Here is a 13352-nt window from a genome sequence, read left to right as displayed (position 1 = left end):
AGCCCTGATTTTTGACCCAGTATGTGGTCTGTTCTGGAGAAGGTTCCATGTGCACTCGAGAAGAATGAGTGTTCTGTTGTTTTAGGGTGGAATGTTCTGTATGTATCTATGAGGTCCATCTGGTCCAATGTGTCATTCAGTGCTCTTGTTCCTTTATTGATTTTCTGCTTGGATGATCTATTACTGAGAGTGGCGTGTTAAGATCTCCTACTATTAATGTATTCATATCAATATGACTCTTTATCTTGATTAACAGTTTTCTTTTTTCTTTTTTTTTTTTAAGATTTTATTTATTTATTTGACAGACAGAGATCAGAAGTAGACAGAGAGGCAGGCAGAGAGAGAGGAAGGGAAGCAGGCTCCCTGCTGAGCAGAGAGCCTGATGTGGGGCTCGATTCCAGGACCCTGGGATCATGACCTGTGCCAAAGGCAGGCTTTACCCACTGAGCCACCTAGGCGCCTGATTAACAGTTTTCTTATGTAATTGACTGCTCCTATATTGGGGGCATAAAGATTTACAATTGTTAGATCTTCTTGGTGGATAGTCCCTTAAAGAATGATGTAGTGTCCTTCTGTATCTCTGACTACAGTATTTAGTTTAAAATCTGATTTGTCCGATATGACACTCGCTACCCCGGCCTTCTTTTGAGGTCCATTGGCATGAAAGATGCTTCTCCATCCCTTCACTTTCACTCTGGATGTATCCTTAGGTTCAAAATGGGTCTCTTGTACATATGGATGGGTCCTGTCTTTTTGTCCAATCTGCAACCCTGTGCCGTTTTATGGGTGCATTTAGGCCATTCATGTTGAGAGTGATTATTGAGAGATACATTTTTATTGACATCGTGTTACCTGTGAAGTCTTTATTAGATTGACTCCATATACTTCTGTTCAATGATAATCTTGGGGTTTTTTTCCTCTTTTATAGAACCCCCCCTTAATGTTTCTTGCAGTTTCGGCTTGGTGGTCACGTACTCTTTTAAACCTTGCTGGTCTTGGAAGCTCTTTATCTCTCCATCCATTTTGAATGTCAGTTTTGCTGGATAAAGTATTCTTGGCTGCATGTTCTTCTCAGTGCTCTGAATTCATCTTGCCAGTCCTTTCTGGCTTGCCAGGTTTCTGTGGACAGGTCTGACTTTATTCTGATGGGCTTTCCTCTGTACTTAAGGAATCTCTTCCCCCAGCTCCTTTCAAGAGTTGTTGTCTAAAATTATGATTCATCATTTTCACAATTAGGTGTCTTTTCTTTTTTTTTTTAAGATTTTATTTATTTATTTGACAGGCAGAGATTACAAGTAGGCTGAGAGGCAGGCAGAGAGAGAGGAGGAAGCAGGCTCCCTGCTGAGCAGAGAGCCTGATGCGGGGCTCGATCCCAGGACGCTGGGATCATGACCTGAGCCTAAGGCAGAGGCTTTAACCCACTGAGCCACCCAGGCGCCCCCACAATTAGGTGTCTTGAGGTCTTTCTAGATTTTATGATCTTGGGGGGAAACCTTTCTGTGTCTAGTACAGGAATGCTGTTTCCATTCGCCAAATTGGGAAAATTTTCCTGGAGAATTTGTTCAACTATATCTTCTAGTCTTCTCTCTTTCTCCTCCTCCTCAGGGATTCCAATAATTCGGACATTGAAACATTTCATGGCATCATTTATTTCCCTAATTTTGTTTTCATGCCCTTTAAACTTTTGTTCCAGTCTTCCTCCTGATTTTTTTCTCTATCAGTTTGTCCTCCAGATCACTAATTCTATCTTCTACCTCAGTTACCCTGGCTTTTAGATTAGATTGGAACTCATTGAGAGCATTATTAACATCATCTCTGGTGGCTTTCACTTCTGACCTAATCAATTCCATTTTGTCATCAAAGGCCTCCTCCAGCTTAGCTATTACCTGGATAATTGTTTGCCTGAATTCCCTTTCCAACATATTGTTTATGTCCATATCCAAAAGCTCTGATGAAGAGGGCCCAGTCTCTGAATTTTTCCTCTGTTGGGCATTCCTCCTCCTAGTCATTTTGGTGAGAGATGGCTGAACGGATGTGTAGCTGAATGTATCAACCGTGGTGCAGGCAAGGCGCACTCTGGAACACTTCTGATCAATCGAGAGTCCCACCAAAAAGAAAGAAAAAAAGAAAACGAGAGAGAGACAGGGAAAAAAAAAAAAAGAAAGAAAAAATAAAAGAGAAGGCCCAGCCCGAATGGGCCCCAAAGGTAAGATTTATAAAGTATACAAACAAAAACAGACAAAGAAAAAGACCAACAAAAGTAAATGACAAGAGGAAAAAATAATAATAATAAACAAATAAATAAATAAAAAGAACCCAGTCAAAATGAACCCCAAGTATAAGATTTATGTACTACCAGAACATAAACAAGTACACAGAAACACTGACAAGAAAAAGATGGGAAGGTGGTTATAAGTTCTCAGTGTGGAGGTTATTTTGATTCTTCCTGGATGTATCTAGATATCTTTGTTAAAGGACTCAACTTTCCTGAGTTAAAGGGGGATTAAAACTGGTCTGCATATAGGGGTAACATTGATTAGGGAAAGGGAATTACCTTGAAGCTTATCTCTATAGGAGTATTTAAAAATAAATAAATAAATAGAAAAGCAAAAGAAAAACACAGGTATATGTATCAAAAAAGTTCAGGTTAAAAGATTATTATGGAATGTGATGTACTGAACATCTCATTGTGATAGTAAAAGTTATATATTTTAAAAAGTGAAAACAGAATAGTGGGAACGAATTAAAAATTAAAGTTGTATCTATGAAGTAGTGGTTGTCCTCTTGTTTTTTTGTTTTTTGGGGGTTTTTTGGCTCGCTTTCTGGGGGAGGAGCCTTCCACGTGGTTTTTCAGGGAGTCTTGCTAGAGTTGAGTCCTCCTACCCTCATCCAGGGGCTGGGCTCTGAGGAAACGGGTTTTTCCAGGCTTTTGTTCTCTGGAGGTTTTTTGTTTGTTTGTTTGTTTGTTTGTTTCTCCTGTTGGTGGCTTTTCACACTTCTTTGGAGGTTTAGAGGAAAGCAAATTGCTCCCAGACCTCCATCTCAGAGAGAAGCCTTAGTCTGTTCCCCTCTGGGTACTCCAGATCACATAAATTCCCCCTCTGCCACTGGCAGAGCAAGTCCCCAGTCACAGTCTCTGAGGGCACAGGAACTCCCTCTTGTACCCCAAACCACGAGAAATACTAGCCTTGGCTGTCTGGGCAGGTCCAGACTGCCAGAGAGGTACCAGCCAGAGATAGCACACTGAGATTTTTCACACTGGCCCTGCCTGAGGGTGTTCAGAATCTCCTGGTCCTAGAGAGCACCTGCACAGACCTCTCTCAGGGGAGGGTGTGGAGCGCGACTCAGACTCTGGCCGCGCAGTGCACGTGCAGAGCACAAAAGGCTGTGGTTCTAGAGAGCACCGGCTGGCATCACACTCCCTAATGGGCACTGCCACCCAGACTCTCTCAGGCGTGCCGGCAGCTCAGGGACCAAGACCTGGCTTCTTAGCTGTGCTCTCTGGTTCCACCCACCAGTGGTGGCCGTCCTGGGTCCATGGGCTTAAGTCCCTGTCCCTAACCACCAAGTTCCACCAATTTCCCCTTAAGATCTTTTACTCTTTTTGAGTGCTTTCAACCAGACTCTAATGCTGGTCCACAATCACCGGGCACTCTTTTATTGGGGTATTACTTTTCAATAGGTCACTTCTGGTGGCTCTCTCCCCCTTTTGTTTATCTTCTGATATCAGTCTGATGTTCCCACTCCGCTTTACCCATCCACTGGCGTCTTCTGCCTCCATAGAGATCCAGAAGTATATAATTATAATCTCAGGCTGATTTCATGGGTGATCAGAGTTCTTTGGTAGGTAATCAGCTCACTTTAGGGGACCAGTTGAAACATTGCCTCCTACTTCTCCACCATCTGGTCTCCTCCCCCCACCCCCAGTGGTTTTCTTATGTCCTTTTCCCACCCACCTGCCCAGTCGGCAGGTCACCAGTGATCTGCTTTTTGTAATTTAGATTAGTTTGATTTTCTAGAATCTTACAGAAATAGAATCATATAGTAAATACTCTTCTTTGTTTGGCTTCTTTCACTCAATCTAATTATTTTGAGGTTCTTCTGTCTCGGTGCAGTTATTAATAGTTTATTTCTGAGTAGTATAGCATTCCACTGTATAGATACAACATAGTTTGTTTATCCAGTCAGTCAGTTGTTGATGGGCATTTGGGTTGCTTCTAGTGTTTGGCTATAAACAAAGCTACTGTAAACATTTGTGTACAAGTCTGTATGTGCACACATGCTTTCCTGTCTCTTGAGAGTGGAACAGCTGAATCGTATAAAGTTCTATGTTTAACAGCCAGACTGCTTCCCATAATGGTTGACATTCTCACCAGCAGTATGAGAGTTGTAGTTACTTTACATTCTCACTGATACTTAGTGTGATCAGTGTTTTCATTTTAGTGGTAGTGGTATCTTATTATGGATTTAATTTGCGTTTCTCTCATGAATAGTGATCTTTAACATCTTTCTTGTGTTATTTTCCATCTGTATGTCTTGGGCAGCGTTTTGTCTTGGGCTACGTTTGAATTGATTGACCATATTTTTAATTGGGTTGTTTGTCTTCTTAATATTGAGTTTTCAAAGTTCTTTATATATTTTAGATTTAAGTGCTTTATCAGCTGTGTGACTTGGAAATATTTTCTCCCCATCTCTGACTTGTCTTTTCATTCTCTTAATTGTGCCCTTCAAAGAGGAAAAGTTTTTAGTTTTTATAAAGTGCAGCTTATAAATTTTTCTAATATGGATTGCGCTTTTGGTGACCTAAGGAATCTTTACCTAGCCCAAGATCACAAAGATCTTCTATGGTTTCTTTTAGAAAATCTATAGTTAATGTGTTTCACATTTAAGTCCTTGATTCCTTCTGAGTTAATTTCAAATTCTTCTGTAGATGATTGGCCTCTGAGTGCTTACTGTATGCCAGATACTGTAGTGCCAGAAAGTTCTGTTCCTGCTTGACTGGCAACTCTCCAACACACCTTGCATGCTAGCGCAACCCAAAGTCTGTTTCTCTATGTTCTTATGCCTTTCCTGGTGCTTTCCTGGTGTGGTATACTGCCTTTGTTTATTATTTGGTTTGAGGCATGATACAGAGAGTGTTTTTTTAAAAAATTGAAACAAGGTAATAAACCATTTTATAATGTTAAAGTTAGATTATGTTTGTGAACTATCGGCCTTAAAAAGATATCTAAATATTGTTACTTTGTCAAGAGAAATTGTCAAACCTTGCAGTTCTCACAGTTGAAAATGAGATACACAAAGAAGATTTTGAAAATATTGCTGAATTTGTTCCATTAAAGCCAGGAAAATAAAATTATAATGTATTCTGTGTTAAAACAAAATACTTAAGCTAATGGTGAGTTTTAATGCTTTTTGATCGTTTGATATTGAAATTTTGTTTTTTCATTATTTTTTCAACACTTAAATGTTCTGGAAAAAAAATTAACCATTCAAAAATCTCTAAAATCCTAGCTGTAGTGGCACACAGTTTTCCTTTTACCTTAGGGTCCAGTATGGCTCAGCTGAATTCTGGTACTTATTTAAAACTTTAATAACGTTCATTGGATTTTTTAAAAATTTATTTATTTTCAGCATGACAGTATTCATTATTTTTTCACCACACCCAGGGCTCCATGCAATCCGTGCCCTCTATAATACCCACCACCTGGTACCCCAACCTCCCACCCCTCCCCCGCCACTTCAAACCCCTCGGATTGTTTTTCAGAGTCCATAGTCTCTCATGATTCACCTCCCCTTCCAATTTCCCCCAACTCCCTTCTCCTCACTAACTCCCCATGTCCTCCATGATATTTGTTATGCTCCACAAATAAGTGAAACCATATGATAATTGACTCTCTCTGCTTGACTTATTTCACTCAGCATAATCTCTTCCAGTCCCGTCCATGTTGCTACAAAAGTTGGGTATTCATCCTTTCTGATGGAGGCATAATACTCCATAGTGTATATGGACCACATCTTCTTTATCCATTCATCCGTTGAAGGACATCTTGGTTCTTTCCATAGTTTGGCGACCGTGGCCATTGCTGCTATAAACATTGGGGTACAGATGGCCCTTCTTTTCACGACATCTGTATCTTTGGGGTAAATACCCAGGAGTGCAATTGCAGGGTCATAGGGAAGTTCTATTTTTAATTTCTTGAGGAATCTCCACACTCTTCTCCAAGAGGCTGCACCAACTTGCATTCCCACCAACAGTGTAAGAGGGTTCCCCTTTCTCCACATCCCCTCCAACACATGTTGTTTCTTGTCTTGCTAATTTTGGCTATTCTAACTGGTATAAGGTGATATCTCAATGTGGTTTTAATTTGAATCTCCCTGAGGGCTAGTGATGATGAACATTTTTTCATGTGTCTGATAGCCATTTGTATGTCTTCATTGGAGACGTCTCTGTTCATATCTTCTGCCCATTTTTTTATATGATTGCCTGTTTTGTGTGTGTTGAGTTTGAGGAGTTCATTATAGATCCTGGATATCAACCTTTTGTCTGTACTGTCATTTGCAAATATCTTCTCCCATTCCGTGGGTTGCCTCTTTGTTTTTTTTGACTATTTCCTTTGCTGTGCAGAAGCTTTTGATTTTGATGAAGTCCCAAAAGTTTATTTTCTCCTTTGTTTCTTTTGCCTTTGAAGACATATCATTGGATTTTTTGCATTAATTTTGACTTTAAGAAGCTATTGTGTTAAAATAGTACTTATTTTAATTACTGAGTTTTTTGGTGCTCCCTTAAATCTTTTCCAGATCCCTCACTCTTCTTGTCCTAGATCCAGCCTTCCTTAAAAGCAATAAGACTCACATTCAAAGAATATTTATAGAATACAATAAAAGTTAGCCAATAGAAGTTAGAAGTTCATAGAATCAGTCCAATTAATTGAATCTAATTCATAGAATTTAGTCCAACTAGATTTCATTTACTCATTTATTCATTTTCTCTTCACGTGAATCAATATAGTGGCAACCACTAGGGTTGAAGAGGCACCTGAAGGAGATAAGGGTGGGCATAACCGTAGTGTGGATGGGGTATTTAAAAGTCCTAAAAGGTGTGCTATATAGGGAGAAATTAAAATGAAATTAAAAAGAAAAGGATTTCATAATGGTAGTTACAGTAACAATATCTTTATGAACTTAGGACCTTGAGAAATATTAAAATGGCTATGCAAAGCTCTCAGGTATTTATCCCTGATTTCCATGTTGAAGCACTATACTATGTGGCCCTACTACACAAATTTTCTTTCTAATGTTGTTCTTATTTAAAGAGTGCCTCAGTCGGCATCTGGGTGGCTCAGTCAGTTAAGCGTCCAACTCTTGATCTCAACTCAGGTCTTGATCTCAGGGTTGTGAGTTCAGGCCCTGAGTTGGGCTCCATGCTGGGCATAGAGCTTCCTTCAAAAACAAAGAGAAAGAAAAGAAAGAAAGAGAGAGAGAGAGAGAAAGAATAAAAAATATAGCTGATGCCTTATATCGTATATAAAATGTACTTTTCAAATAGTAGACACTCTCCTAACCATTTGCATGTATGAACTCATTTAAAACTTCATTAACAATCTGCTTTAATAGGCACTATTAGTATCCCATTTTGCAGATGAGAAGACTCAGGAATGAGTTAAGGAACAGACTTAGGTTATACAGTAAGTACAGAACCTAGATGTGCTAAGGTTCACATCTAGGTTCTGTACTTACTGTATAACCTAAGTCAGTTCCTTAACTCATTCCTGAGTCTTCTCAGTCTGACTTCTGACTCTGGTTTGTAACTCCCAAGCCGTACTACTTCACACCTACAGGAGTTTCAGAATACAACAAGATGGGCTAGATCAAATATGTATGTATTCATTTTTCATTGCTGCTCTAACAAATTATCAGGTTAATAAAAAAGTAATGGACTATGGGCAGATACGGATCAGACATTCTGCCTCTTTATAAGGTCTGTCCTTTGTATGAGTATTTTTCTTCTCTCCATGTAGAAATGATTGAATATAGACAACTGTGGGTAAGCCAGTTTCTTCTATTCTAAGAAGAAAAAGGGCTGACAACAGTGGTCATGCACTATGACCGGGAGAAAGTGTTTCCAAGAATGTGTTGCAAGATGATGGAATTGCCAGATGTCTGGGAAGAGAGCGGTGTGTGCAGACTTGATCTCAGATCTCTTGAGGAGTGGAGTGTCTGTTGACACTTGAGGTACTCATGGGCATACTGGAGCCAATATTAAACTGAGGCACACCAAACTTTGTCCAAGAATGGATGAACATAGAGGCAAGGGACAAGGCCCCAGGTTAAGGAGAAGTATGGGATAAAACAGTCCCGTGTATCGTAGCTGTGAGAGAGCTTTAGCCCAGTAGCTGCTGGCTGTAGACCAAAAATTATTAGAGAGGGTTTGGTGACAGGAGAAGTAGAGGGAGGAGGGCACCTTAACTTCCCTTACTTATTCACAAACCACTGGTGACTTAGTGCTGTCATGTAGTCTTAACAATGGTGAGTTTCCACTAAGCCCCATTATTCTAAATGGCACAGCAGTTACAAAATTGTATGCATTTGACTAATATGCATATATGTATCCACATCAGGATGACCTTTAGGAATTTGCTGAGACTGGCTCTATTTCTTGGTGGAACATCTCTTTGAAATAAGGTCGTGGGGAAAATATGACTTGACGTCCCAAGTTTTAATTATTATTTTTTTTTTTCCCCAATTTATTTATTTTCAGAAAAACAGTATTCATTATTTTTTCACCACACCCAGTGCTCCATGCAAGCTGTGCCCTCTATAATACCCACCACCTGGTACCCCAACCTCCCACCCCCCCCGCCACTTCAAACCCCTCAGACTGTTTTTCAGAGTCCATAGTCTCTCATGGTTCACCTCCCCTTCCAATTTACCCAAATTCCCTACTACTCTCTAACACCCCTTGTCCTCCATGCTATTGGTTATGCTCCACAAATGAGTGAAACCATATGATAATTGACTCTCTCTGCTTGACTGATTTCACTCAGCATAATCTCTTCCAGTCCCGTCCATGTTGTTACAAAAGTTGGATATTCGTCCTTTCTGATGGAGGCATAATACTCCATAGTGTATATGGACCACATCTTCCTTATCCATTCGTCCGTTGAAGGGCATCTTGGTTCTTTCCATAGTTTGGCGACTGTGGCCATTGCTGCTATAAACATTGGGGTACAGATGGCCCTTCTTTTCACGACATCTGTGTCTTTGGGGTAAATACCCAGGAGTGCAATTGCAGGGTCGTAGGGAAGCTCTATTTTTAATTTCTTGAGGAATCTCCACACTGTTCTCCAAAGAGGCTGCACCAACTTGCATTCCCACCAACAGTGTAAGAGGGTTCCCCTTTCTCCACATCCTCTCCAACACATGTTGTTTCCTGTTTTGTTAATTTTGGCCATTCTAACTGGTGTAAGGTGATATCTCAAAGTGGTTTTAATTTGAATCTCCCTGAGGGCTAATGATGATGAGCATTTTTTCATGTGTCTGATAGCCATTTGTATTTCTTGATTGGAGAAGTGTCTGTTCATATCTTCTGCCCATTTTTTGATGTGTTTGTCTGTTTCGTGTGGGTTGAGTTTGAGGAGTTCATTATAGATCCTGGATATCAACCTTTTGTCTGTACTGTCATTTGCAAATATCTTCTCCCATTCCGTGGGTTGCCTCTTTGTTTTTTTGACTGTTTCCTTTGCTGTGCAGAAGCTTTTGATTTTGACGAAGTCCCAGAAGTCTATTTTCGCTTTTGTTTCCTTTGCCTTTGGAGACGTATCTTGAAAGAAGTTGCTGTGGCTGATATCGAAGAGATTACTGCCTATGTTCTCCTCTAAGATTCTGATAGATTCCTGTCTCACGTTGAGGTCTTTTATCCATTTTGAGTTGATCTTTGTGTACGGTGTAAGAGAATGGTCGAGTTTCATTCTTCTACATATAGCTGTCCAGCTTTCCCAGCACCATTTATTGAAGAGACTGTCTTTTTTCCACTGTATATTTTTTCCTGTTTTGTCGAAGATTAATTGACCATAGAGTTGAGGGTCCATATCAGGGCTCTCTACTCTGTTCCACTGGTCTATGTGTCTGTTTTTATGCCAGTACCATGCTGTCTTGGTGATCACAGCTTTGTAATAAAGCTTGAAATCAGGTAAGGTGATGCCGCCAGCTTTATTTTTGTTTTTCAACGTTTCCTTAGCGATTCGGGGTCTCTTCTGATTCCATACAAGTTTTAATTATTGCCTGAAACTTCTCTTCAGGAGATCTAAGTAGTTTTTTCCCCAGAAAAATCTGGAAGGGAAGGTCTTCCTGCCTAACTTCCAATACATTTTTCTTTTTAAAGATTGCTTCCTTCTTTCAGGTTAAGATCCCATTGAGAGCCTACACCTGATATTTAGGTGGGGTTTGCCAAGCCATCTCCATACTAAGACCTGAACACATTTACAGAACAATAGGTAATATGTTTCCATTCTCATGAGAGAGACTTCTCACTGAAGCCGGCTGCAGCACCAGAGTTTTCGCAGTTGACTGGTGTAGTTCTGAGTAAACTTTGATTCCTTCTCCTTGGCGGCGACCAGAGATTCCACTAGAGGACTGAACCCATAAATGTGATTGTCACCACCAGGAAAGAAACATACTGTTTTGAGTATTTGCAGAATGTTCTCATCAGAATGTTTTGTGAGCAGAAGTTTTATTTTTAACTTTAGAGATTAGAAAAAATCATGTATTTTATGCCTGATGAGATATTTACATCTAAACTGCTGTGGGCATGTATGTTACTTTAATAGCAATCATTTTGACTCCTTTTTTAAGAGTTTTAAAGAGGTTCATATTTAAAGTACTTTCATCTTAAAGATATCTCTCTCTCCTATGACATTGCTTTGTTTCTGAAGGTCAGTTTTCTATTTCTTAAAAAATTGTATCTTTTGTCATAAGTACACATTTTCTCTCTATAACTTACCTTTGAAAATATATCTTAGGGGCATCTGGGTGGCTCAGTGGGTTAAAGCCTCTGCCTTCAGCTCAGGTCATGATCTCAGGGTCCTGGATCGAGTCCCTCGTCAGGCTGTCTGCTCAGTGGGGAGCCTGCTTCCCTTCCTCTCTCTCTCTGCCTACTTGTGATCTCTGTCTGTCAAATGAATAAATAAAATCTTTAAAAAAGAAAGAAAATATCTTAATCCATTTTGGGTTTTTTTTGTGTGTATGGTATAAATTTACATACTCTGTTTCTAACTCAGTGTTTTAAACTTTCAGGCTCAACTTTAAAGAAGCTTCTACACACTGGAAATTCTGTTAAGGTATTTATTTTAGATGAACGTGCAGTGGCATTTTGCATCATTCTTAAATTTATTCGTGCCTCAAAGTGACAAAATTAGGCCATTGTGTGTGGGGGGATCTTTAAACACCACCTGACTTTTTATTTTCTATTGAAAATTTTTTGGCAGATATTGTTAGAGTTTTTGTTTTTATTTCATAACTTACTGTGATACCCACTTTAAATATTATTCAGAGAACAGGGCTTGGGATTCAGAGTTTGAAATTTGGAGTTCTAATTTTGACTCTGCTGTGTACAGTCAGGGAACCATTGGCGAGATGCTAACTGCTCCACGTTTATCAGCAGGAAAGGGAGGAAGCCAGTTCCTCTCCAAGCTTCAGAGTGAATGTGCTGATTCAGTTCATTCCAGTAGTCTTGTTAAAATTATAGTTGTCTTGGGGTAAATTGGAAGGGGAGGTGAACCACGAGAGACTATGGCCTCTGAAAAACAGTCTGAGGGGTTTGAAGTGGCGGGGTGGGAGGAGGTTGGGATACCAGGTGGTGGGCATTATAGAGGGCACGGATTGCATGGAGCACTGGGTGTGGTGAAAAAATAATGAATACTGTTTTTCTGAAAATAAATAAATTGGAAAAAAAACACAAAGAACTTAAAAAAAATTATAGTTGTCTGAATTGTTTTTGCTGGTTTTGAGAACTATTATGGGAGAAAAGAGCAGCAGAGCTTTACTCCTCTTGAATATTTACCTATTTGTTTGCAACAGATTGATCTTGTATTTTAGGTTAACGTGGCTTATTTTAAAATGAACATACCTTTTATACTGATAGATGCCATTTGATACTAAATAAGATGACCCTAAAACATAAATGGCAAAAGAAGCAGCCTGGAATATGTATTTTATGGGAAGTTATTCCCTTGTAGCTAATCAAGTTATGTGTGTACCTTCATGTATTTTTTGTTTTATACCAGTTTAAACACTCATAACCACTTAAATTTTATGTTAACAATCTCTTACATGTTGAAAAAGGGAGGTGAGCTATTCCTACCTTCACAATATTTTATCCCTCCTATTTTAATTAAGAATCATAGTTAAAACTTACCATTTTGTGACCTCATGTTTATTATTGGCCTTATTTATAGTTAAATGCAGTTAAGAAAAAAGTTGGAGATACGGTAGAATTTTGTAGAAACTATCCTCCTGTTAAATTTAATCTAATTTGGTTAGATATACATAGAGCCATGTCATTTTTTGTTTGTTATATTCAGCAATGTCATTACTTATTTTGCCTGCTTGGGGAGAGGAGGATGGGTGTGAGTGGTCATGAAGGTTTGTGCTCAGCTATGGTGTCTCTGGGCATGTCTGAAAGTGTGTCCTGGAATCCATTGTTGATGGGGTAGAACTGTCTCCAGACACAGGATTTGTCTTGGTGTATTTTACTTCTATGGGGAGTCAGTGAAGCTTGCTCCTTCCCTACCCTTCCCTACCCTTCCATTCCTCTTCCTTCCCTTTCCCTCTCCCTCCCTCTCACTTTTGCTCTCCCTTCTCCCTTCACCTCTCCCTCTCCCTTTCTTTCTCCCTTCTCCTTTTTTTTTTTTCAGCTTTCCAGGAGAGCCTCACGTTTGGCTTAAACACTTCCTCTTAAGGAATCTGCACCACCTTGGTGTAGTTGAGAGGCGATCAGGCAACTCAGCTCAGGGGACTGCATTCGGAGCTCACTGCATCTTTCAGCTTCATCTGACTTGTTATTCATTTCTTTTCCTTATTTCATTTCTTATATTGGTGTTATCCTTTCAACCATTTAGAAATAGAGAAACAGAAGTACTTACCTGAATTCTAGGAATGGGGTAGAGCTAAAAGTAAGTGTAGAGGAGGACACAGGGCCCATCTGCTTGAATGATGTATTCCACCAAGTCATGCTGGGCGCGCAGAGCACAGGGAAGCTGTTGGAGAGAGCAGAGTAGAGACATGAGGCAGGGAAGCTGGAGAGCTGCCCTGTCCCACTGAGCCAGGTCTTCAAGGTCTTATTTAGCTCTGAAATT

At 39.8% G+C, this 13352-nt stretch overlaps 1 protein-coding gene across 4 annotated transcripts in view; it reads left to right on the top strand.

Moving 5' to 3' along the window:
• RALGAPA2 (Ral GTPase activating protein catalytic subunit alpha 2) overlaps positions 1 to 13352 on the top strand; it is a 327482-nt gene that overhangs the window by 62240 nt on the left and 251890 nt on the right. For all 4 annotated transcript variants that reach the window (XM_044263547.1, XM_044263546.1, XM_044263549.1 and 1 more), the window contains one exon: positions 11293 to 11336. In XM_044263547.1, the coding sequence (XP_044119482.1) occupies positions 11293 to 11336 (44 nt within the window). The remainder of the gene's footprint in view (positions 1 to 11292; positions 11337 to 13352) is intronic.

Source organism: Neovison vison, chromosome 8 (assembly GCF_020171115.1).
Source record: "Neovison vison isolate M4711 chromosome 8, ASM_NN_V1, whole genome shotgun sequence".
NCBI lineage: Eukaryota > Metazoa > Chordata > Mammalia > Carnivora > Mustelidae > Neogale > Neogale vison.
The sequence above is the reverse complement of the archived record's forward strand: the minus strand, read 5'-3'. Positions and strand labels throughout refer to the sequence as shown.